The sequence below is a fragment of the Artibeus jamaicensis genome, unplaced genomic scaffold, assembly GCF_021234435.1.
Source record: "Artibeus jamaicensis isolate MK-2021 breed Jamaican fruit bat unplaced genomic scaffold, CSHL_Jam_final contig_354, whole genome shotgun sequence".
Classification (NCBI taxonomy): domain Eukaryota; kingdom Metazoa; phylum Chordata; class Mammalia; order Chiroptera; family Phyllostomidae; genus Artibeus; species Artibeus jamaicensis.
The window spans coordinates 32,306,337-32,334,085 of record NW_026521803.1 but is presented as its reverse complement, the minus strand read 5'-3'; the positions used below and the strand labels follow the sequence as shown (position 1 = coordinate 32,334,085).

Sequence of the window (27,749 nt, the reverse complement as noted above, 5' to 3'; positions counted from 1 at the left end):
CATGGCTTCTGGGTGTCCTGAGTTAATGGCAGATATAAGACCCCAAGACAGAGAAAGCATAAAGAAAAGAGATGCTCCAAGTCCAAAGGCAAACTCCTCCTAAATTCTATGGCCTCTGCTTAGGCCTGAACTAGGCTTCCACTGGTAAAACTCTGATGTGTCACAGAGCCATCAGGTGATTCACACTCTGGACCATCCCTGCGTAGACACACCATCAGAATTCAACTTCTTGTTTAACGAACATGGGCAAAGCACATACTGGAAACCGAGCTGGTTCTGGGGCTAATTTGCTCATTTTTAAAAGGGTTCCTTGGAAAATCTTGGCAGCTGGAAGCCCAGGCTGCAGATCTGAGGCTGCCTTGGGTCCGTTCTCCTTTCTGGTGTTAGCCATGTCAAATTACACTTCCCTGACCTGCATGGCAGCTTTCTAAAGGAGACTCCTCTGTGCTTAATACTTTGGTGAGTGTCTTCTGTGCATGGCACTGTGCATATACCTGTGGTGTGTGCATTAGGCGTGTGCAGGGCACAGATGTTTTAGTTTACAGCATGGAGAATTCGCCCATGTTTTCCGACAACAGCTCAGTTTGACACTATTAGAAGCTAAATACATCATTGCATTGGCCATTGGACTAGCAGCATGTGGCATTTGCTTTCATTTTTATATTCAAAATATTGGGCTCTTTATGTAAGTTCACAGTCTAACTGAATAAATAAAACCCAAATCTACTTAACAGTCAAACCTAACATGTCACAGAAATAATCCTTGATTTGTCCCCCAATGCAACCCCTCACTATACCCTCTCCAAGACATCTCCTTACTCAGTTTCTGACCTCAGCAATGGTCCCACAATTCACCTCCTTTCTGAGGACTAAAATTAAAGAGTAAATGGAACTCCAGTCTTTTTCCCTACATCTAGCATCCAGTCTTGTCCCCATCTCCCAAAGCTACCAGTTCTCAACACCTCCACAATGTTTACCAAAACTTGAGCTACTAACAAGTCTTGAATAAAGCACATTAGCTTTCTCTGTAGTCTAATTGCTTCACCTTTGAAAATGAAGATTGGACCATGGCACCCCCTCCTGTGTAGATGCCTCCACACTGAGACTGAATAAACGTTCCTCCGTGTGGCTTCCACGGTTTTCACAGCTGGACTTGCTGCCTGCTGATTCATGTCCCCCCTTCCCCCACACCCAATCTCCTGCAGCACATGGGTCTTTCTCTTGCTCTTTTTCTCCAGGATCTGGGCATTTGCTATTTGCTTGACCTGAAATGTCTCCACCCATTATCTTTGCTGACATCCCTTGTAGATTTTTCTGATCTTCCCTTGTATAATCAATCATCTCTTTCCTCCTCCTTCTATGTTCCCTTAAGCTGCTTTATTCTTCTGCATGCTTTATTTTTGTTTATTGTGCCTTTCTGTCACTAGAATATAAAACCCATGAGAGTAAGTACTTTGTCTTTTTTACGGCTAAATTCTCAGGGCTGAGAAATACAGGGTAGCCCAATGGGGACACACAAATAATATTTGTTGAATGAATGAATGACAAGATAAGGTTCAAAATTTGGAAAGTGAAAAATAAATTTATGCAGACTAACGGATTGATCCAAGTAGTAAATTAGCCAAAGTAGACTTTCTGCTCTTAGAAATATTAAATAAAATCTTAAAGTAGAAATAGAAGAATTTTAAGAAATAGCCTAAACAAGAAGAGAATTTCAAACATATGAAAAGCAGAGAGATAGAAATGAACAAATTACATGCAGTATTAAGGAATAGTACTGCAGGGGAAATAATTAGAATCCAGCATTGGAGGAATGCACAATTATAAGAGTTAGCATCTTTTGGGGGCTGACCATGTTCTAGAGTGCAAACTATTTTATACTAATTACCTTATTTAATCCTCAGGATAATCGGTTGAGAGTATACTTTTGTGTCCCATCTTACAGATTTTCTCTTAAGCTTTGAGACATCCCTGTAAGATACTTTCATTTCACTCTCCTTCCATTTGGGAGATCTGGAACACCAATTGTAGGTTTAAGAAAGGAGGTAATGGATGGGTCACTTGCACTGCCCATGTTACCTTGTTCTATGAGTTCCAACATTTGACTTTCAGTTGATAAAAGCCTGATTAAAATTCATTATCATTTCCTCTCAGACACTGATGGTAACCTTTTGACTCTGATGTTAACAGCTATGATCTGAGGCAGCAAATGTGTGTTATTAACCTAAAATCTTTCCATTTCAACTCATGGCAATTCCCTGTACCTGCCAAATATTCTGAGGTCATAAATTCTGGCCCAGCTCAACACCTATATTAGAGGTGGCCTGGGGTTTCCCATGGTGGAAAGTTTGGGCTGTGATGGAAAGGAGGTTTTTTTATTACTGAATATTTTATTGTGGTTAATTACAGTTGCCCCAGTTTTTCCTTCTTTGCCCTCCTCCCCCCAGTACACTCCCCGGTCCAACAGTCAGTCTGCTTCCTGTTGTCCATGTCCATTAGCCATTCATACTTGTTTCTTGATTAGTTCTTCCTCTCCTTTCTACCCTCTCTCCCTCCCTACTCCCCTCTGGTCACTGTCAGTTTGTTCCTTGTATCCATGCCTCTGGTTCTATTTTGCTCAATTGCTTGTTTTATTAATTATATTCCTCTTATAGGTGAGATCATATGGTATTTGTCTTTCACCGCCTGGCTTGCTTTACTTAGCATGATATTCTCCCGTTCCATCCATGCTGTTGTGACCTGAACAGGCCCTTCTCCAAGGAGGACATACGGAGGGCCCAGAGAGGGCCCAGAGACGTATGAAAGGATACTCAGCATCACTCACCATCAGAGAGATGCAAATTCGAACCACAATTAGATACCACCTCACAGAGGTCAGAATGGCCCTCATGAAAAAATCAACAAACAAGTGCTGGTGAGGCTATAGAGAACAGGGAACCCTAGTGCACTGTGGGTGGGAATGCAAACTGGTATAGCTACTGTAAAAACAGTATCAAATTCCTCAGAAAACTAAATATGGAACTGCCTTTTGACCCAGAAATTCCACTGCTGGGATCATACCCTAAGAACCCTGAATCACCAATTCAGAAGAACCTGTGCATCCTGATATTTATAGCAGCACAATTTACAGTAGCCAAGTGCTGGAAGCAGCCAAAGCGCCCATCAGAAAAGAGTTTTCATAGAACAGGGAATGTTGTGTGTCTTTCTCCCCTAGATATATCCTTACAAATTAGAAATGAAACTTTTATTAAAACAATATAATAATGAAGGAACATGGGAGCTAGAGAACAATAATTAAAGTTACATTATTTTTTTGTGTGTGGCATATAAGATTTACTGTGTGTTGCAGCAGATAGAACATAACTTGCAGTTAAAAGAATCAATAAAATAATAAAATGAGTTTTACTTAAGTTTGGTTGGGTATTATATCAGGTTGGTCAACTATCAATTTCTTGATGTGATACTTTTTAAAACACACTATCATATTTCATACTAAAACACAGATGCATTAAATTATGTATCACTACCTTGTACTCCTAACTTTAGGTTAAAATAAAGAAGAAATAAATATGATCCCCCAGTACGATTCAGAAAAATTTATCTTCTAGATATATTTTTGTGACACAATTCATTCCTAATTTCTTCGACATTCTCCTGTCCATCATATTATACTTTCTATGCCCAGCAACTGATAGAAGGCTTGACGCACATAGTAGGTGCCCAATAAATGCTTGTGGCTTGCATAGGTATAAAAAGGGGGGGGGGCTCTTGAGATGAGAGAATGTGTAAATACACATGTGATCAAAATGCCCTGTTCTCTTTGTGTCTTTATGCATTAGTAATACTCCCCAGCTTCCTATAAAGTAACATATGCCTGGGGGTGCCCCACAGAAACACTTGGCTCAGCTGTTTCTTCTCTGAGTAGTTTTACTCAGCGGCCCCAGCAGGATGACAATATCCTCAAAGATGCTCAAGCTCTTTTTTGCTCTAATATAGTTTAGCCAGCAGCCTACTTTCAGGTTTTTTTTGTTTTGTTTTGTTAATCTGATACATAACCAAACTAGGCATTTAAACTCAGACCAAAACTACTTAGGTAGCTCTTTATCCTTGGCTGGGATACTTGGAGATACTTAGGGATACTTCCCAAAAGCTTCAATTATTACAATTTCATGCCCTCTTTCTTAGTACTCCCTAATATCGATAAGAAAAAATTTGCTTTTTTTCCTTCTTTTAGAATAAATTTTTATGGACAACAGTGTGGTGATTGCTGGGGGGAGAGGGATATAAGAGGACTACATGGTAATGAAAGAAATATAGCAAAGATTATATTTTGAAAAGATTAGTGAAAGTGATTTTAAATAGATGTGAACATAGTTATTAGAATAAAATAAAATAAAATATTTTTATTCAATGTATTGGGGTGACAGTTAAAGAAGTTATATAGGTTTCTATTGTATTTGTGTTTGTTCTATATATTTCTCCACAAGCATATATCTTCTCTGGACGTTTGTTCATGCCACTGGAAGAAGCCTGAATTATGCTTTGTGCTTGAAATAGAAGAGAATAACAGTAAGACAATAGAATATTTTTAGGAACAAATTAAACTTGTGCTGCACCACTATGTAACCAAAGCAATGCATAACCTTTGTCCTTTATCTTTAATTTTGTTTTGAAAGATACTTTAACTTTTATTAATTTGAGAAATATTTGAGGGACTTTAAGTAACTAACCAGAGAATACGATCAGATCTAGATTCTCTGGTCTTTTAAAAATAAATATTTTATATTATTTTAATGACTAAAAAACATTTCAACATTCTCAGAGACTAATCTATTAGATGTTTTTTTTAAGTGAGTTCTATTTAAAGTAGTTTCCACTAGATCTTGAGAGTCTGAACAATGTTCGACTTGCTTTGTACCCTCATTTACTAGCATAGTGACTAGATCTGTTCTATCCAATCAAACTTTCTACACTAATGGAAATGTTCTCTGTGTGGCCCGAAATGGTAGCCATTACTCACATATGAACTTTTGAAATGTGGCTAATAATACCAAAGAACTAATATTTTAGTTTTATATACATATATATATATATATATAAATTTATAAAATATATTTTAAGTGCTATTTAACAGCTGAAATGTATCTAGAATGCTTGAAAAACTAAATTTTAAATTTAATTTTATGTTGGTACACAACTTTAAATAGATACATGTGCCTTGGGGTTATACTAAAAAACAGTGAAGGTCCAGAACTTAGCATAAAATAATTATTTCGAATTATACTCACATTTGGTCAGAACTCTTCTAGCAGTGATTAAACAATCCATCCTTCCAAACCTTCCTCTAATTCTTCTACTAACATATGCCATTGTAAAGGACATAATACCTCATCTAATTGACCATTAAGTTCAAGTGGCTTCCTTAAGCCTTCTGTTGCCAAGGAAGTTAAACTACTAGCTTTTAATTTCTCTCTCTATTTCCTTCATTCGTCCATGGGCCTGAGTGAATGAGCCTGCACTGCTTCTCACATCTTATTTTTGTACTCCCAGAAAACATGTTGTGTAATGAGAGGCTTCTAAAATTGCATCAGCAATCTGTGCTACCGACAAAGGTGGAATGTCTGTGCTTATCTTTATTTCTTTCTATTATAAAGCCATGTACTAAACACCTGGCCTACTGCTGATGGGTTCACGGTCGAGTTTGCCACAAGAGTCACCCCAAATATTCACTCAAATCACCATGCAGTACAGTTAACAACTGGAAATCAGCTCAAGTGCTAAAAGAAATGATCTGGAAAGAACTGTAAGTTACTCAGTTTGCTTAATTTATAGAATCACAATGAAATAACTACAATATTTAATGGTTCTACCACACATTAAGTACAAATCAGATTCAACCAGTATCTTCTAACCAACCAGCTATCCGTAAATGGCAATGCTGTGACACATTTTATAGGATACAATGTTTCTGATTATAATACTTCATAATTTAGTTAGGGATAAAGATGTACATTAGGTAAAATAAATTAGAAGACAGCCCAGTCTATAATAGCCTGCTAAAGGATAGAGAGAAGATAATTAGGGGAAAAGTTATTTATATATATAAATAAAATAGCCTGCCCAGAAAAAGTCCATCTATTCTTAATATAACAAGTACAGGTCTGCATGACATTGACATAACCTGGCAGCAAGGACAGTGGACTGGAATGTGCATGTGTGAACAATGACAACTCCACTGTACTAGTCAATGAGGGTGGTAGACACAGTTGAGCAAGCACGTGCACTGTGTGGCTGTCATAATCAAAATGACTGAGTGAGTAGAGCGATGAATCTGCATAAAATTTTGCATCAAGCTTGAACATTCCTCCAAAGAAACTATTCAGATGATATGAAGGCCACACCTATGGGGAACTGGTGTTTGGCAGTCTTGTCGTAACAATGCATCTGCTCACGCATCACATCTCATGCAGAGTTTTTTTTGTGAAACATCAAATCATCCAGGTGACTCAGCCCCCCTACAGTCCAGATTCACCACCCTGTGATTTCTGGCTTTTCCCAAAACTAAAATCACCTTTCAAAAGGGAAGAAATTCCAGAATGTCCACGAGATTCAGGAAAATACAATGGGGCAGCTGATGGCAATTGGGAAAACTGTGTGAGGTCCCAAGATGCCTGCTTTGAAGGAGAATGAAATGTCATTGTCTTATGTACAATGTTTCTTGTATCTTAAATCTTCTTCAATATATGTCTCTATTTTTCATATTACATGGCTGGATACCTTCTTGTAAGATCATATATATACATGTAAAATTATAATCAAGCCAGTTCCAAACTATCAAGAAGGGATTATATTAGCCTAATTTCCTTGGTGATTGTCCTACTAGGCCACCACTTTGTTTGCAAGTGCAAGGTAGTTGGAGTTATGCTTCTATTTGACCCTGTTGGGGCAGGGACCTTCGACTGAGTGCCTGCAAGATGCCAAGTAGGACTCAGGGGCTTCTTTTTCGTCCCATTTCATTGTCAGATCTTGAGAGAAGGAAGAGTAAATAATATTTCCAATTTATAACTGAGAAAACTGAGGTCTCAAGGATTAAGAAATTTGCCCTAAGATACAGGTAGTAACTTTGGGAGACAATATTCAGAGATGTCTCAGCTCTCTCCATAACCACCTTCAAGTAAAGCACTGTCAGAATTTTAAAACAAAACCCAAGACACAAGGAGAGAAGTAAACATGCCTGTTCCTCTGGCTAATGTATTCTAAGGTCACCTGACTTGGGGGGTTGCTTTCACTCATCTTTTCAGTGCAAAGAATATAATGGACAAAGAATATTACTTACAACTGAAATATAAAAGGGTTTTGTGGATAATTGGGTTGTGGTCTAGCAAATAGGCTTCCCATTCTAACACAAGCCTCTAGCCAGTATGCAGTCCATTTTTATCATTCCTGATTAAACTGTCGTAATGGCATCTTAAAGGATCTCTAATAATAATTCAAAAATACTCCACATGTGGTAAGAAGAGATTAGACAAGTCTTAAGCAGGCAGAGACTTAAATCCTGCTGACAATACAGTGGAGAAATTATACTCCATAAAGGCAGGGGAAAGAGCAAGGGTTTAGCAAAAGGAAGATATAATCAGGGAACACAAACCTTTCTATAAATCAAGCCGCTCTATTCTGGGTGAGTATTTCATAAACTGGATCTTAGGCTGTTGATCTCTTTAAATGATTATTATAAAATGTATGCACTTTTGGAAAGAGTTGCTGGCTGATTTATATTTCAGACATATTTTCCATCAGTGTTTATTCCTTGAGAATGTGGCTTTCATAATAGAGTTGATATTTTCAAATAATATGGAAAACTTGAATTCAATTTGTATAAAGCTATGCAATTTTAGTGTACAATTACTACATCATATTTGGAAACCCAGTGATGAAAGGAGTCACCAAATGCATACCGAGATGAGAGCCATTTTCAATAGATAAGATCATTTTGTCAGGGAGAGAAATAATGACGGGAATGTGCCTCCTTCCACTGTGCCTCCAAATTCTGATATTCTAGCCAAATAACAAACTCAGCCTTTGCATTTCCTCTAAAAATACAAAAAGAAGAGCTTATAAGAAGTGGAGAGAGAAAGTTCTAGGTGGGGAGGGGAACAAGTCGTGGAGGAAGAGAGTGGGAGAAGAGGAAAGGGGCGGGGTCCACAGGAAGCAGCCCCTGGATCTCCAGAGTGTTTTGGCTCCCTCAGCAGTTTGTGCATTACTGAGCAGGCTTGGGGAAGATGAAGCGTTCCTTATGCTAGAAACATTTTTAAATCACCAAACTGGCACTTTGTGTTAACAATAGAAGGTAAAATACACACGTAGTACCTATTAGTCATGATAGCATTATTTATTTATCCTCATGTCTGTAATAAGACAACAAGCGAGCTGCCCAGTACTGTTCATTGAAATGAACAGAGGAGTTGGCTGTTTGGAACACATAAAGGATATTCTGAACTCACTGCTTTGGCTGAATTGTTCCCATCTACCTTTTTTGCTCAGTAAGAGAAGAATTTTCCAATGGCAACTGTCAATGATGTAAAATCCAGTCACTATGCAGAGGAACGACGAATGGCCTGCAAAGGCAAGAATCCTTCCTCTGCCCACGAGAGTCTGGACAGAGGTGATTTAGCCACACCACACTGCTGTGGAAGGCCGCAAGTACGGTTCCCATTCCAAGTCTGTTATCACTGCCCTTAGTGATTCAAGGCTCCTTCTAAAGCAGAAGGATCCCCCATTTTCATTTTCTGGAGAAAAGATACCTCACACGCGACAACTATGCCGACAAGCCCCACATTTTATTCAGCCAGGGACGTAGTTTCTATTTTGTGTCTCATTATCACTTACGCTAACTTTGAGGCCCACAGCCAGTGGGTCCTCTGCCCAGGCTCCCACACTGCTTTCTGAATGAGCAGGAATGGCTGATACAGAAAGGACCAGGGCAGCTGTCTTTGCAATACAATACTTATTTGAGGAGGTGGGCATGCTTTGATTAAGGCATAAAAAAGTAATTAGATGCTATGCCTCAGCCATCACGGGTAAGGGGCCCGCAACTAATCTGTGATTCAATTGGACGACAGCCTCTTACAAGTTTCCTTTAGTTGTCTTGTAACTGCTACATCTTTAGAATATTTGCTTCCCCAAGAAGCTCCTGGTACCCGTTAAATACTGTTATATTGTTATATACATATGCTTTTTTAATGCGCCTCAGCATGGAATATGTTAGGAACATAATAGATGCTCATTAAATGAACTTTAATGATTTATACCATTTTTTTCTTTTATAATTTTGTGTGATACAAATAATTACTAATTTTTTTAAATCAATACTAAAAACAGCAGAAAATACTGTGTCCTAAGCATTTTTTATGTGTGTACTAAAGAAGACATCATAATTATTGTCAAAATAGAAAATACTTTCTTGTCCTTCATCTTGGAAAGTTGGCATAAAATGAGTTTTTTAAAAAACAGTGGAAATTAATTTCTCAAACTGCATATTTAGAAACACTAGTATTAATAAAAGAAAAAATAATATTGCCCAGTCCTAGAAAGTGAAGCTGACTACCTAGAATTTTTTTTATCAGAAGTGCAATCATGGCCAGTCAGCCCTGAAAAGCAAGCCTACTGAGACAACTGCAGGGACACCGTTAAGAATAGGAAACAGGGAACTCGGAGGGCCCATAGGACCTGGAGTTTTGAAAGTGAACATGCTTTTAAGTTCTACTATTAGAAAATCAAACAAGAGTTTTCCTTAGAGAGTTTTTCATGGGTTTTTAAACTGTATACAGCATGGTCAATCTGTATACAGCATGGCATATGTGATTTTTGAAAATACATATTCTGACCTAATTTGTTGTTATTCAACTTTATAGATTAAAATCTATGAAGAGTAAGTTAATAAAGAAACTGACAACTTAAAATAGCATGTTAATGCAGGCACTGTGAAATGGAAATTGACATCACCCAGTGATTTCAAACCGAACGGCCACAAAACAAAACATTCTGCAGAAGGGAAACCTGCAAGTGGGGCCGGCTTCACAGGGACTAGGACCAGAGAAGTTGTATGAGGCCCCAAGTTCAGAAGAGCCATCCATGGAACGTGGCTTAATGTCCTGCTGTGGCATCTGGGTCCTGCAAATTATTTAGCTGGTCTTGCCTGGGAAAGTGCATTTTCTAAAGACTGTCTGAAACCTGTGCATTATTGTGCCTGTAAGATGCCACCTGAGGTTTTATTTCTGTGAGGCCGATATTTCCCAGACTTGTGCCGCTAGACCATTTCTTTTCCACCCCAGCTCCCCCACAACAACTTATCACCCTGTCTCTGTAGCAGTCACCCAGTGGAAGAAAGAATGGGGACTTTGCCAAGTGTAGCCACGTGAACAGCACCCAGATGCTATCTCTACCTGAGCACCCCTGATGTCTCTTCCTCAACAATTTTTTTAATTGTAAATAAAATAAAGCTGGCAAACTGCTCATCAGTAATCAACCTTTTCAAATGACATTAGAAGATTAGTAGAAAGCAACATTCTATAAGACGCAGAAGTGTTTTTCAAGTGTACATGCTGGGGGCCATTCCTTTAGAAAGGCAGAAATCGCTGAATTCTAACTTGCTCAAAGAACACTCAGCCGCTTTACTCTGTGGTCACGTAGTTTAATACAGCGATCTAAGTCAGAGGGCAGTGTGACTGCCCATTGGAGATTGTCTCTTTCCATTCCTCGAGTCACAGTTCCCTTTCGGAGGCTTCTGGAGGGCACTCAGGGCATGTTTAAGTTCTTTATTAAGTCCCTGCACTTAGAAGTCCTATGGCATTGTTCTTTTGCCTCTGATGTTATATTCTCACAGAGAAACTTGGAAAATCTGAAAAATCAGTGGAGTAGGCTGAAACCCAATGTGGAGGATGAAGTACTAGCAGAGAGCAAGTCAAGCACTCACTTAGAAAGTAAACACGTAGCTTGTACGGATGGATTGGGTCTTTAGAGTTGTTAATTTGCCATCATGAAGACATGGCCTAAGTGGGAAGGCCATTTTCTTAAGAAGTTGTCTTACCTTTAAAATCCTCATGTTACATACACTGCTTCAAGAATCTTCCATCCATTTTCTTAAGAAATGTCTATGAATGCATTCAAGGGTCTTGCCGGCAAAAATAAACACTTCCTAAATGCGGCCTTTTGCCTTTCATACTCACGCTCAGGCTGAGTGGCCACCTTGATGGGTTGCGAACTCTCCCCGGGCCCCCACTCGTTGTAGGCCACGACGCGGAAGGTGTACATGGCTTCTGGCTTCAGGTTTCCCACGGTGAGCTGAAGGGACCCAGGCTGGGACGTATTCAATGCTCGTTCCCTGGGAAATCAGAGTTGCAGGGAAAGATTATTCCAACATCAATACTTTTAGCCAAAATCATAATTAACGTGCAACAGTAGTGAGGTGGAAAAAAGGCTGCTTCCTCATTTAATGTTGACTCTGGGGCATGATTCAAGACCTTTGAGACTTACTATGGAAAATAACCCACCCTGAGGGCCTACAGATAAAAGGTTGAGGGGTTACTGCGGGGTTACTGCGGAGTTCAAGTTTGTGCCAGTTCCGTGAAACTTACAAACTAAAGTCTTTTCTTGGACACTTTACAATTCAGAATTCAAATCTCATGACAAAGAGCTATGAGAGACATCTGGAATGTAGACAGAAGATGCCTATCCCAAACTTCTGGCTAATGATGGATTTTCAACGACTCTACCAATCAGTCTCTGTGAGTATTGCCAACAAGACGAATGCATTTCCGCATTTCCTTTCGTGGAACAAAAGGAAAAGGCAGATGCCAAGTGCTGATGTTTGTGGAGTGCGAGTCCCGTGGTTAGTTAACAGCAGTTAGTACAAGGCAGTAGACGCCCCTCTGCACAGAAGACACACAGGCCCTTGCCTCGTTCTTTGAGCCACATCTGCATGCGTCCAGTGCATTCTCAACTAAACACTTCCTCCGTGATTCCAAACAAATAAATCAATCTGCTGACCAGGTCGGATTTAAAGTGCATATTGAGAGAAAACAAGCCCTATGGACATGGAAGATATCTACAAGAAAGGAAAACTACTAAAATATTCTTTAAGGACACACATGATTTTAGACATGTATACCCTCGTTGGCCTCATATACTTGACTGAATGGGTGAAGACGGAAATCTGTTTAAGTTACTCTGTAGTTCTTTAAAGTTTCTATTTCTAGATAGTATCTCTTACATCTCAGTGGAACTATATGTAGATTTTAATTTTGCCATTTGATTTTATTTGGGATTGGGAGATATTTAGAATGAAACCTGTATTTTTCTGTCAAACAAGGCTGAAAAAGAGAGAAATGAAAACAGAGTTGGAGGGAACGAAGGGTGACCCCTGGGCACCCACATGTTCACCCTCCGTCACTTTGACTGCTGTGGCGGAGACTGGCGGGCTCACCCTCCACCCGCGTCTTCTTCTCCATGAGTTGAATCTACACGAGGCCATGTGACTGGGTTGGACCAGTGAGTCTGGGTGCGATGTATGCTAACGCTAAGCCTGGCCTAGAAAAGCCACACACACGGGGTGGGCCAAAGGAGGTTTAGAGCTGTTAATTTGGAAAATGATATAATAATTAACAATTAATAATACGAGAGTAAACTCTGTGGCCCCGGCCAGGTATCTCAGTCAGTTAGAATGTCATCCTGATACTCCGAGGTTGCGGGTTTGATCCTGGGTCAGAGCACTTCGAGGAATCAACCAATGGATGGATGGATGGGTGGAGAAGCAGATCAATGTTTCCCGCTCTTTCTCTCCCCTTCCTCTCTCTCTCATGTCAATAAATACAAAATTAAAAATATGTGAGTAAATTCTGTGCGTTGCATACTCACACCTGTAAACCTACTTTCGCCCTGCCCTGCATGCTTTCCTCCACGTTTTCTTCCTCCAGCTGTGCCCTGGAGACCTGGGAGGCCATATACTCATGATGGGAGGAGTCAGAGTTTGCAAGAATCATGGAGAAGAGCTGGAGGAAGAACTGCCTTCAATTATGAACATCCTTTTTCTGCTTTATGGGATCAAATAGCTTTTTGTTTTAAAGGTCTTATTTACTTATGTTTAGAGAGAGGGGAAGGGAGGAAGAAATAGAGCAGGGGCATCAAACTCATTTTCACTGGGGGCCACATCAGTCTCTCAGTTGCCTTCAAGGGACTGAAATAATTTTAGGACTGTGTACATGTAACTACTCCTTAACTGTTAAGGAATTAAAATTACATTTGGCCCTTTGAAGGCAAGTGCGAGGCTGATGTAGCCTCCAGTGGAAATGAGTTTGACACCCCTGGAATAGAGGGAGAGAAACACTGATATGTGACTGCCTCTCATGCATCTCCTTCTGGGGACCTGGCCCACAACCCAGGTGTGTGCCCTGACTGGGAATCAAACCAGTGACCCTTTGGTTCACGGGCCAGCACTCAATCCACTGAGCCACACCAGCCAGGACAGAATCAAATAGTTTTGAGCCATTATTTGTTACAGCAGTTAGCATGATTTTACCCCATACTGCTGATAAATTAAAATATACACTGTGCATCATTACCAGGGGCTAAAGGGAGGGAGGAATGGGAAGTTAGTATTTGATGAGTATAAAGTTTCGGTCAGGGAAGATGAAAAGGCTCTAGAGGCAGAGGGTGGTAACTGTTGCTCAAAAAGGTAAATGCACTTAATGCCACAGAAGTCTTGTAAGTATAGACATACTTACAAGTCATTAAAACTGTAAACATGATGTCACATGTTTTTCTACAATTTAAAAACACCCTGTATGAATCTGGATACTGCAAAAAGTTTAGGCGTTTCTTTAGTGGTGCTGCGCTAAGTTGCTGCAAGGGTGACATAGTCGGGGAGGCATCTGGGTGGGACTCAATAGCAACCTGCAGTAGGAAAGGGCAAGAAACATCAGACGATGCTTCTGTGTGCCACAGAGCACGCTGCTCTCTCCCACCGGACTGAGATGATTCAAAACAGTATGTGGTTTTTTAAAAGAAAACTCTCAAATCAGATTGTATAGCTGGTGGATGTGGATTTTTGCATTTCATTTATTTTCTTTAAGTGAAAGAAATTTTATATATATCACCTGCTGTAGCCCTTTTATATAGATAGGGTGGTTTTATTATTGTTTTCTTACAGTTGCAAAAGAAGATTTAGAGAAATATTTCTCCCCGAGGACTCGCAGTTAATGGCTATCCCAGAAAAGAATGCAATCTGGAGCTTTATCCTCAAATCCAGTTTTGATATCACACAATAGTGGTAAGAGGAGGGGCCTATCTGGATCACAGGCCCTTTGGGTAGGAAGCATAGAATCCTGCAGGGGAAGAAGGCCCGCTGGGTATTCACCAGGAGCTGTGAGGGTAAATTTGTCTGTGATCTATTGTGAGTCATTTCCTATCCTTTCCGGACCTTCAAGCGGCAGCGTTGTCACTAAAGTTCAGATTTTCAAACCAAACTTCTTGGGTATCTATAAGGAAAGGCAGCTCTCATAATTGACTTTATTTTTATAACTACTGAATAATTTAGAGGAAATAGCTGTGTTCTAGGACATGCTGACCTAACCCTTGGAACAGACATTTTTCAAAGGGAAAAAAAGAGACAAGAAAATCTGGGCACGCACAAGCAAAAATGTCTAAAATCATATAATGAAAATATCACTCACATATAAAGGGGTTTCTGGACTTTATTATAGTGAAGGGAGTTTTAGGCTTCCTTAATCTTTATGAGCCTCCAAAAGGTATTCCAAATTAATAATAAGCATGGGTAAAATTATATTAATTGACAATATTAAGGACAATTAATTATATTAAGGACAATTGATAGTTTCTTGTTGTTACAAAAAGGGAGAGCAAGAAGTCTTTAGGAAACACTTATTTGTTAGTGATCTGTAAAAGTACAAGTTATGCAAATGCAATGTGCTTTCTTTGCAAACATGGCTTTGGAGACAATTCTATGGCCCCTCTTCTAGTCTCACGCGGGTTCTGCTCTAGACTGGCCACTCATTTCTTCAGTGTGGACTCTTCACGGCTTTATATAATGTTTCAACATTTTCATTTTATGTGTTGCTTTTTTTTCCAGAAATCTGCTTATCACATCCACATTGGGTCACAGCGGAATGCTGTGTAGGCTGTAGAGGGGATTCAGGGTTCTTAATCTGGGGTTCATGTTTTGGTTTTCTCATTAACTTATCTAAACCCCTGACACCATGAATGCTAATTGGTGTCAAAAATGTTTACTTTATAGGTTTCCTAAAGAATTAAATGCATAGCATGTAAAGCAGTAGGCCTGGTGCTTGGTACTCAATATAGAGTCTGCCATATATGAAAGTCAGGGCCACTACTTTTAGTTTTATGCTCAAATACCATCACAACCTCAGGATAAAATGAGTGCTCTGGAGTCCAAGAAGAGGATTTTTCCACAAAGTGTTCAGATGTAGGAATATGAGGAAAGAAATTAATAAGAGATACAATCATACAATAAGAAAAATAAACAGATTTAATTAAACTATGGGCCTACCCCCAATTTTGTTTTTCAATTTTTGTTCTGTCAGATAAGTTCTGCTTGCAGAGATAAGTTAAATTTTAAAAAAGTGGCCATCCCTAGAGGTATTAAACAGGTTCCATTAATGAAAATAGGAATATTTGTTAGAGGTGGAGGTTTTGTTGCCATCAACTGAGAAGGAGTAGGGACTCTGAGTTCCACCCGCCAGCAGCTGGATGGCCCTGGCAGACGTGGCGTCCAGCTGGTGTCCGGGTATGTTCCCAGGCTGCTTTCACGCTTCCTTAGGTCCTACTGGAAGGACAGCAAACCGCTACTATGACTCAGATGCATTCTGGGAGAATGGCTCTTCCTGCCACGTCGCGATTCACAGATTTTCCAGTTACAAGACCAAAAGATTAGAAGGAGGCTTGTGATCACCTCTTTTGTCCAAACTAAACGTTGCAAGCCACTTCCCAGCAGGTAAAGACAATCTGAGTTGGAAAGGCAGTTTGTTACTCTGCGTTTCTCTAATCCCACCACAGAACAAAGCCAGCCCCCTAAGGTCATTTAACTCTCCATAGTCTACACATTTAAGAGGTTCCTTTTCTATCTGCTCACTCTAGTCCGTGCTTCTCTGTAACTGGCAGATAAGCACACGAGGTTCTGAGGACCAGAGAACACCGATGTTAGGAGTTGGCACGAGTTATGCGTTGGGGTGTTCTGTCTGTCACTGTCGCAGCACCGACTACTACTGGCCACACAGCAGGATCCCCGGCTGGCTGCCTCTCTGTGAAGTTCTCTGCCATGGCTCTCAAGACATCATGACCCTTCCAATCTGCAGAGCTCAGAGTCACAGTTTCTGGTGGCAGACGCTGTCAGACAAAACTCCATTACTCTCCTCGTTTCCCCTGACTCCGATTTACCAGTGTGGGGTTCAGGCGAGTTCAAGATAAATGGACTGAAGTAAAGGAAGTAAGTCGCCAGAGCTTTCTAGAATCCATTCATATCAAATTCAATCACAGAAAACCCACATAAAGTGTAAGTATACAAGGTTGCCTCCTCCTGCTAACTGAAAAAAATCTGTGGGCAACTTGCCTACTTGGACCTTTATATGGGGACCGAGAAGAGTTCATCTGCAAACATTTCTTTCTTATAAATTCTAGTGGTGAGTGTTCTGGGCTACATGGCTGAGGTTTCTTAGAAAAATAACTGCTGTGATCTAAAAGCACACACGGTGACCCAATAACAGTCATGCTGCTGCCCTTCTGAGTTCAGTCTGTAAGTCCTGTTCATCTCAAGTCACGAGGTGGGACAGGAGGACATGGACAGTAAACTTGCTTCAGTTGTGCTGAGACCGAACTCTGGGCGGGCAGCAGTCTCCTGTGCCTGCACCAGCCCTGGGTCTGGCTTGTATCTACAAGGCACTGCATTGTAACAACAGCTTCTAATTCTTTGTCATTGGTTTTCCCAGTTCCTTCTATCTTCTGTTAACAGATATTCTCTTCTAACATACATAGTCTGTCAACTCTGTGCCCAAGACCTTGAGCTGCTGTCATTTTATGGCTAACACAATCTCGGCTCCTTGGGACATGATCCAAAGACCTTTGGGATGTGGGCTAAACCTTCCACACTCATCCTCAATGAGTCACCAAGCCTCAAAACACTGTATCACTTCATTGCTTCTTTGCCTTTGCCATTTTGTGTTTCATCAGTTTTGTTTCCTTCTTTTTGGTTAGCAAAAGTTTGTTCATTCTTCAAACCCAGTTCAAATGACCTCGCCTGGTTGTAAGCTCCTATCATTATAGCCTTGGATTTCAGCAGCATTAAGTGCTCTCTCCTTTGCACTTTTGCTGCTCCTGGTTTATGCATCTGCTCTAGAACATGTCTCATTGGGTTAATAAACATGTCGGTCCATTTGATGCAATTGCTAGTTATTTTAGAAGAGAAGCCATATTCCATTTGTATTCTATTTTTAAAGATTTTATTGATTTATTTTTAGAAAGAGAGGAAGGGAGAGAGAAAGAAAGGGAGAGAAACATCAATGTGTGGTTGCCTCTTGCACATCCCCAACTGGGGACCTGGCCTGGAACCCTGGCATGCGCTCTGACCAGGAATCAAACCAGAGACCTTTTGGTTTGTGGGACAACGCCAAACCCACTGAGCCACACTGGTCAGGGCTCCACTCATATTTTATTGACATTCAGCGTATATACCCACTGAGCTCAGAGAATCATTAGGCTGCTGGTGTTTACGACTATTTTGAAAGAATGCTAAATAAATGAGAAAAGCTTAATAGAATAATTGCAGAGTATTGCCACATAGTGTGATCTCATAAATGCTCACAGAGCTTGCTTCTGTCCAGTTTCCACCCCTTAGTTGGGTGACCTCTGGCACTTCACTGTCCTGTGTCTCATCTACAACATGTGAAAACTGAGAGTGGGACCTACTCAAAGTCTTTCTAATCTAACATACCTAATTGGGAATAGAAAATCGCTAGTGTGCGTTTTTTGTTTGTTTTGGTTTTTAGCTGAGTTTAGCACTTTTGTATTTACATTTCGGGAGTAAACAAAGATTAAGCATGATATTGTTTTTTAGTGGATTATTTGTAACAACATGTCTCTGGTATACATATTAAGTAAACAGCTGTGAGGTGAGCAGCAAACGCTGTCTCGATGTATCAAATACCTAATTAGTTGCTCCAAGAGACAAGGGTTATATTAATGTTTCTTTGTAAGGGAGGAACTATGCTATTTTTAATGAAAATATTTTTAACATATCCTTTCTGTTCACTCCATGCTCATTTTTATTTTTTTAGTGAGGTAAACAATGGTGAAATGATGAGAAGATTTCAAAACTGAAATACAGTATATGCTAGAATAGGGCATCTCATGGCACACATAAACTCGTTACTAAAATTCTGTGGCACACCAAAAAAATATACCATATTTTGTGCTGATCTGACAAAAAATAGTTATAATTTTGATTCATTCACACAAGCCAGCTGTTGTTGTGTTGACTGTTGTCATTTTTTATTTGACAATCTAAGAAGAGACCAATGCCCCTGACTAAATAGTCAGACAGTGCATGTTTTAAAAATTCTTGTGGCACGCTGGTCAAAAATCACTGGCATAAGGAGTAGGGTTCCAAGTGACAGCAGCAAGCTAAGTGACAACCACCCAAATGCCCCACGTCTAGTACCCCAGGTAGTACTGACTCCAAAGTCTGTGCTACCTTGAAAGCAGGCAGGTTCAGAGGTGACCCAGAACCAGGCAAAGCACAGGGGGGCAGAGATCATCTTCTTGGGCAGAGGCATTTCCATTACACTTAGGTTAAAAATTGTTTTTTTTCTAAGCATAGCCTGAGAAACAAGCTTTTAAATTTTTTCTTTAATATCATCTCTGTTTGAGCATCTCATGAACATTTGAGAGACTAGTTACATGACCAATAACTATTGCAATGACAAATGAAAAGCTTTTTCATGAAAAGAAGTTTTTGTTTAAAATTACATATTTTTTTTTTTAGTTTTAGCCAATGCCCCTTAATAAATACGGCTCAGCTCTAGGTCCTGTTCTAGTTCTGACTTTTTTGGGAAGGTTTGGAGGGGCATTTCATCCTTCTCTAGCTGAAGTTATCATCTGCATGCTGACAAATTCCTGATCTACATATCTGGCCTAAACTTCTCCTCTGAACTCCAGTTTCCTATTTTCAAGGTCCTGTTTGCCATTCTCACTTGAATACTGTAAATGTACATCAAACCATCATGTCTGAAACAGAATTTAGGCTCTTTATCCCTAAATCTGGATCTTTTCCAGCATCTTTATCTTACTCCGCAAATTGTTCCACCACCTACCATTTAAATAAGCCAGAGACCCAGAAACTATCTTTGAAAACCTCCCTTCTCTCACCATTAATGTCCAGTCCATCACCTGGTCCTGTCAATGTTGCTTCCTAAATATCTCTAGAACCTGCCACCGCAACCCCATCTTGGCTGATAAATTACTCGGATGCAGCACCCTCTCTTGCCTAGACTTCCGCAGCAGCCTATAAACGGCTTCCTAACTTCTCCCAGCTACCTCTGGCCAACTTCCACTCTGCAGCTACCCTCATATTTTCAAAACACAAATCTGGTTATAGCAGGACACCGTGCACATTTCTGATCTTCTCTTGCAGATGCCCATTCCTTTCATTTAGAGCTCTTAACTTGGTGTGCAGTTACATACATCTGTCAGTAGAAGGGTCCTCCCAACAGTACTGAAGTGCTTCCAAAAAAGACTGTTGGCTTCTCTATCACTTCAGTCACAGTACTAGACGTAGTCAACTCCTAGTGAGTAAATGGCCATCTATTTATATATGGCATTTATAGGTGGCATGTTTTAAAGTATCTATTAAATTCATTGGAAGAATTAAATTACTCTTCTCTCATTCAGTGATCTCTTAGATTTTAACATCTCTTAGTTCTTAACATTGTGAGGAGGAAAGGACAAAGTTTTACATTTCACTGAGAAGCAGAGGCAAGCTAACCCTGCCGAGGGGCAAGCCAGGGTCAGATGTAATGCTTTGGATTCTGGTTCTTGCCCTCTTTCCATCATAACACACTCTCTTTATGGATAACAAGCTTCATCAGCTGCACAGTCCTACACTCTGAGGAGCAGGGGAGTAATACATAAACACCATGTTGAAAACTTAATGCACAGCAAATTCTAAAATGAATCCTCCATATCAATCATGAAAAGCAGCTCTCTAATCCTAAGCAGTGAGCCGAGGTTTTCTGAGATGGCATAAAGCAATGTAAAGCATACAGTGCTGCAAATTGGAGGACCTAGTCCGGTCTTTGTTCTGCCATAAAATAAGCATGTCGGGACCTCGAGCAAGTCAGGGGCTATCTCGGAGTCTTCCCTGCTTCATTTGCAAACTGAAGATACCAGTCACTTACCGGCCTACCTCACAGGCTTATTGTGAGGATTAAATTGAATGATGCGCACAAAAGGCGTTTTTACTTCTCTCATCTGAACTCCTGCAGTACTATGTATGTGCCTCTTTTAGGAAATATCTTTTACTTTGTGAGGTACAGTGAGATCACTGGGCTAGACACCTTGCATTTAAATCCTGCTTTTAATATTTACTAGTTATGTAGTTCTTTGGGCAGTACTTTGTAGACTCTGAACAGAGCCATCCATGCTCATCCGTAACAGGAAGATCGTCATTCCTGCTTTATCTGGGGATCTAACGGGCTGTTGGTGAAAGTGATAAATTCCTTCCTAATTATGAATGGGGGTTATCTGTATTTAATTGACTCTCAGTTCCAACCCACACAGTGACTTGCGTGGAGCCCTAGCTAACAGGAATTGGGTGCTTTTGCTGCACCAGGCAACGGTCACGTGTTTTAGGAACCTTTTCTTAACTTCGTTTAATAATCCTCATTGCAACCTTACATATCGGGTATTATTATAATTCCAATCGAGGAAAGCAGGGCACCAGTAATCGGCCCAAGGCCACAGAGCTGCTATAATGCTGAGCCAGGACTGTAACCCATGCAATTCAATCCCACAGCCACGTAGCCTGAACCTTTGGGGAACACTGCATCACGCTCTTTAAGTACTTTTAGGTCCTAAATGGGATGGCGTTCTATACATACATTACAAAGTTTGCTACGGTGACTTTCATTTGGTAAATAAACAATGCACATCAGCTTGGCCGTTGAAACCGAAAATTATCAGAAATAAGTCTATAGAAGAAATCCATGTCATAATTCTAAAAAAATAGAGAAACTGTAGTCCTTTCCCAGGTTAATCCATTAGGAGCAGCAGTCAAGAACACCCGCTTCAGAGCCGGTCCTGCAGTAAGTCTCGATTCTATCACTTACTGGTTGCATCCCAGAGGTGTATACCTCTTCTACTGGATAACGTGTTATTGAGAGGATTAGATGAGAAAATGTATGTAAGATGCTTAGTCTGGTGTCTGGCATAGTATGTGCTCATTAAATGCCTGCTCTCATTACTCATGCTGACTCTGTGGGCTTAGGCATGTAACTGAACCCTCCTTTGAGCATCAGTCTCCAAGCAGAAGGAAGTTGGACTATGATTCCAAAGATCTTCTTCAATTCTAATGATTTTTAAGTACTAAGAGGGGACAGCTGGATATCTCTGAAGCCATTTTGTCTTGTGAATTCTGTCTTTCAGGTTTTAGAATTTATGCTGCTCTCTGATATATGGAATAAAAGCACCCAAGTGACCGAATAAAATATGTTTTCTATGGCACTTGCTTTATTGACACCATTAACCAGTCAGACAGATTAATGATGATTTCATCTAGAGTAATTTTCCTGACAAAGTGATTGCTAATCTTAGGCAAATGTTTAATCCGCCACCTTTTAGAAAGCTATGGTATTAAGGAGCTAAATAAACTTATATGAGCAAAATGAGTATCTCAGCTCAGAAACATGCGGTATATGTTCACTCTAGTGGAGAGCTAGAAAACACAAAAGAGGGCAAGTAAAGTGTAGATCGAATTTTACATTTAGTTGAGTTGGTTGTTGCCAAGAAATTAATATGAAATGAGAGTGTAGTCAGCAGAACATTGGTGCATGTTTACAATGATTGGCCAAGGGATTTTAGCTGTTTAACAAGTGAAGGATGACGAGCAATGGAAACATTGTAAAATCAATGAATTGTAGGTCTCTGTGGAATCAAAGGTTTGTTGTAATCAGCGTCTTACATAGAAGATAAGAAATCAAGTGTCTAGACGGTGCCATGAAAGTATGGTGTTTAAACAGTGATCGTGGAGAAGCTGCAGTGATTGGTGTTGATGAGGACCACGGTACGTCCAGGGGAATAACTAGCCAATGGGATAAAGGGGACGGATCTCCTTGGGCTTGGAAGATAAGAAAGATTTCCATAGATAATGATAGAATGGCTTTAAAAGTAGAAAACGGTGAGCAGTTATAAAAACAAATGGCTCATACAAAAAATAGCAACCTGTTATTATGATTACTTGTCCTACTTTGAGCTTTATTATCAGCTTTTTCCCCATATCATCGAAGCTCACACTATTCTGAGCAATGAGTCCCTCCATTCTGCCTGCTTGCAGTGACTGACTGGCCTGGATGCTTTCCTTGAATTTTCCAATTAATTCTCACAGCGATTCTGAGAGCTACAACTTCTCTTCTCCTTCTCAATTATAGCAGAAAAATGTTATGCTTGTTTTTTTACATAATTAAAAACACAAAAATCAGCATTTCATAACTAGTAGTTTCACTTCCAAATCCATCCATCTGGACTTAAGTGGCATATTTTAATCATTATAAATTTAAGAATATTCACCTTTTTTAGCAGTGGAGTAAGTTGTCCAAACTATACCTCAAAAGATAACTAGAGACCGTGAGGAGGATGGATTAGAAGGTGAGAACCTACTGTCAGAGATCAGGGAAGTATGACGAAGAAAACAGAATAAAAGGGGCATGACTCAGCTGTGGCCCAGGCGGACCCCACAGGGCTTGATGACTAATGGCAGTGTTGAGAGACAGGGAGGAGTAAAATAGGACTTGGTTTGTATGTTTGTTTGTTTGTTCGTTTGTTTTGCTTAGTCAACAGAATAGAAGGAACTAACATAAAATGAAACAAAGGAGGAAAAATATATTTAAAAAGGAGACAGTGAGTATGATTTGGGGCAAGCTGAAGTCAAGGTGCCTCCAGGAAATCCTTGTAGATACATTAGGACAACTGGGCAAAAATTATTACCGCCAGTTTTCACAACAGTACACACTGAGATCCAAAGAACTCACGAGGCTTATCGGAAGGTCACAGAGCTCAGTATTTGCAGAGATAAGACTAAAGCAAATTCCTGCTTCTTCATGGAAATGAACTATCTTAGTGAACATAGGCTATTTGTGTATGTATATTTTTTCCTTTCTCATTAAAGTCAGGTCAAATTATAAAAGAAACAGAAATTTTAAAAAGATATACTTTAATGGTATCTGTGAACTAGAAAGGAAAACCTTTTGAGACACAGCATGAGAGAAGCTATACTATTCTATCCAACTATCACACTGTAGCATTTTGGACTAACTACCACTCTGGACCCCCAACCATTATTGCCCCTTTCACATCCCAAGGGGTTCCTGGAGATCACTATGTGCTTACAGCCCTCACAAACTGGAGAGCCCAGAAGCCTCACACTTGAATTCCAGCCTCTCCCCACATGCTCTCCGGTAGCACTTCAGGAGGCACTGGAAGACCTGTGGCAGCCGTCTAGTCCACTCTTCTCCAGAGAATGAGTGGTGACAGCCATGGTGAGCTCAAACCTGTGGACCACTGGGCCCCAGCAGGGCACTTGCTGTCTCTCTCCGCCTCTCTCCCTTCTTTCTCCCGCTCCCTCTCTACTTCCCCCATGCCACTACTGCCCCCAAACTGGTCCATATGTATAGATGCATAAAACAGGTAACATTTCCTTTGGCTGTTACGCTTTACAGAAGGTGAATGTAGTCCTTATTCAAGATGAAATAAGAAGCTGCCACATCCCAGAAGCCCCTGCCTACTAGTGGGTGTCTACTTTAGACTGATTATGTGTAACAAGAGGTTTAATACGGAAGAAAAGATGTGGAACTCAGAACTCAGCCAAGTCAATGGACAGACACTTCATAAAGACCTAAGCTGCTCTATGCAAACCCTCATCTATGGAAGAACATAATGATGATATTCTCTCCCTGTGTGAGAGGCAAGTCCAGTACATTTGTAAATAAGTGTTCTTCTCTACAGGATCTAGGAATTTGGCAACATATGGCTGCTCTGAAGCAAAGTGGTTTTCACATGCTGGTCTCTTTGAATACCTTTGATTGGCATTATAGAAATTCCAAAGGGCCAGGAGGAGAGAAACTCACAGAATGCCTAAGGAACAAAATGGAAAGATCCCCTCAGAGAGCATCCTATCTTTCTGATTCCTTCTAAGTGAAATGTTTACTTAGAAGAATGGCTTTACTTGAATCTTAAATAAAATTTTCCAAACATTGAATGTGCTTACATTCAAATATATATGTTCCAATATTGATAAATAATGACCTGTAATGATGATATCAACCTCATGGGCATTTGACAAATACTACAAAATTTCATTTCAAACAATATGGCAAACTAGATATGCTGTAAAAAAAATCCAGCTGTCATAGCACACCTACAATATTGGGTAAATTATTAAAAATCTCTCACTAAAAATTATGCATGAGTATGCTAGCAGCAAAGTGAAGGACTTTTTATAGAGAAAAAACAGACTCTGTGGAGCTGGTGTTTGTCTGAGAGAATTTATCCACCTGTATAAGTCTAAAGCTCGGGTTTTTAGAAACTGACAGGAGAAAAGAGTAGGAAACAAGCCTGCAGATAATGTAGGGTCCAAGCTCCAATTAGAGCATCTTGCTTAGCCAATATCCTGAAAGAGCAAGCCTCCGTGAATGAACTAGAAAATGAAACTAGGCTCTTGAGAGAACTGGTGAATGAATGTGCACACCAGTCTCAGCCTTGGTTTAGCTGGAACAGGAAAAAAAAAAAGTCAGCTCATTTGAGTTGATGTATCAAAAATGGAAGAAAAACAAATCTTATTGTACTTATTGGACTTTCTGATAACCAATAGATTATCAGTATGAGACTCGCATGGGCCAGATTATCCTTAACAAAACTTTTGTTTAATGTGGTCTCATTTGGTAAAGCAAATCCTGTCAGGAGGTTGCACCTTAAACTTTGGCCTCAGAAATCCCATCAGATAAACTTCTAACACTGGAGTCAAAAATCCAGACTCATCCAGACACTGGAGAGAACAAGCCACCAGGAGGAAGAGTTGCCAGGAACCAATCACAGAGCCAGACTCACAAAGACTCAGATATTAGAATGATCACATATGGAACACAGAGTCATAAGTTCAATAAATTTAAAGAAATAGCAGAAGATATTACACAGTTTATTATTATAAAAGAGATTGGAACTTATCTAATCTCTGTCTTAGTTTATAAGTAAGCCCTCAAAGTCTTAAAATCATGGAAGACATTAAGGGGAATATGTTGAGAGGAAAAAGCAACAATGATAGAGTAAATCTTAAAACCAGACACACACACCTCACCTCTGGCTAGTCCATAATAATATATGTTAACAACTCCTATCAACTTCTAGACACTCTTGCATGACCTTTATAAATGCAAACTAATTTAATGCTAACAAAAGGGTGGTATTATTTCCTCTGTAGTAAAAGGGAAAGCGGGGCTCAGAGAAGCTATGATTGCATTGTATGCTTTCAGGAAACTGTCCTGGGGCCTCGTGATGTCAGTGACAGAGCTGAGATCCCAACCTAGCGGGGGGGCCCTGCAAGCTGGTTCCACCCATACAGCCTGCTGCTGTTCTCTGTTTATCACTTTGAAAATCAAGAAAGTAACACTAATAGCAGATTTTCACAGGCTTGTCTCTTTTAGAGTTTTCCATAATGACTTAATTTGATTCTATAAACACTGCTGCTTTAAAATACCACACAGTTAAAAGAGACATACGACCTCCATTTAGTAATGAGTGGGTGACACGGAGCAGATTCCACACTGTCTCCAAACTCCCTGCCCCAGATCTCCCACCGCCAGGATCCTGCATTGTACATTGAAGAGCTGGAGTACTGCTCTGAATTTTACTGGTGGCACCTACCTGTTGTCACCTTCTCTGGAGAAAAAGACTGTGAAGGTTTGAATGTTCCCTTTTGCTTCTGCGGGTGGGCGCCAGCTGAGACGGATGAAGCGACTGGAAACCAAGACGGGGACCACATCTCTGGGAGCAGAAGGCAGGATGCTGGAGCTTGGGACAGCTGAGGAGGAGAGAGAGGAGGTTGTCAGCGGTGCTGGTGCCGTGGGGGGGCAACGGGCAGGGAAGCAAAGCAGACCCATCAGCAGACAGATTGGTCCATTCACACAGATGCTAAAGGAAGGAAGAAAGACAAGGGAAAGCGAAGAAACTGTATATGGACTTAAAGGTACAATAGGATTCCCTGGGATTTATATAAAAAGGGGGGTGATTAATGCATAGATCTATATGCATATATTCCAGTTCCTATTGCTCATAAAATTGATGGCAATGAGAAGAAATGTCCTATTTAAGCGTGAAACAGGGAAACATAACCATGAACTTACATGTATTGACAAATGCCTCAGGTAACAAAGCAGTTGTTACAACACCTTATTACACCCAGAGTCTTTTTACACTGTTTTCAATCTAATTTGAGGGAGCTTTCTTATGTATTTTCTGAGACCACAGAACATTGAAAGAAGCCAACTAAAAGTAATGGGAGCTAACAAAAAGTAGAAATGGTTCTCATGGACTACCTGCCAGCCAGGGAAATGACAGGAAAAATTCTAGAAGACATAAAGCTATGCAATAGTACCATGCTGGTAGAGTTTCACTAAATTTATAGCCAAATTTAACAGCTGTTATTCATAGGAATAACTCAATCACCCACAATCGGAAAACTGTTTTTTTGAACCTTTGGGGTAGTTCTAATCCATAACAGAACTTTTCTATTAAACGCGTGTGTGAATTCATAATTCATCTTTACTGAATAGCTCTGTTTTCTTCTTAAGAGTTCAGATCTCCAAGTCCAGGAAACATGCATTTCATTGTGACAGGTGATTTCTGGCCCCGAATCACAAGAACCCATTTGCCTATATCTTATCTTCAAACTGGTGTTTGTAAGCCATTTTTCCTCATTTCTTCTAAAAGGCGCTCTCCTTTCTTGTATCCACACTCTCAATGGGCTGGCTGCTGCGAACTGAACTCCAGTTAGTTAGAAAATCCATCTGGGACCAGGCGGCTATCTCATTTCCCAGTGATTCTAGAAACATTACCAACTTACAATACATGCCAGTTGTACAGAGGAAGAGGCTTTAAAGGACTGCAGAAAGCTTTCATAGTTATTTCTGGCTCTGTAGATCCTTAGCCAACTTCTTTATAGATAAAATATCCCTTGCTTTCTTGATCAACACCGTATTTGAAAATACATGGAAGACTGGCAATAATTCAGTTAATCTTTCACGGCATAGTGGTGAGAGGAGGGTGAAAGGTTGGTACCTGAAGAAGTGGCCTCTCTTTCTAAAATATGGGTGGCATTAAGCGTCCTGATGGACACCTTGTGTGCACTGTGGACAACCCAAACTAGCACACTGAAGTGAATGTACCCTCTCCCTCCCTCCAAC

At 40.2% G+C, this 27,749-nt stretch overlaps 1 protein-coding gene across 1 annotated transcript in view; it reads right to left on the bottom strand.

Moving 5' to 3' along the window:
- Positions 1 to 27,749, bottom strand: part of DCC (DCC netrin 1 receptor) — a 687,608-nt gene that overhangs the window by 290,361 nt on the left and 369,498 nt on the right. The window contains exons 14-15 of the mRNA XM_053664328.1: positions 26,212 to 26,368; positions 11,226 to 11,380 (exon numbers count right to left, since the gene is read on the bottom strand). Of these exons, the coding sequence (XP_053520303.1) occupies positions 11,226 to 11,380; positions 26,212 to 26,368 (312 nt within the window). The remainder of the gene's footprint in view (positions 1 to 11,225; positions 11,381 to 26,211; positions 26,369 to 27,749) is intronic.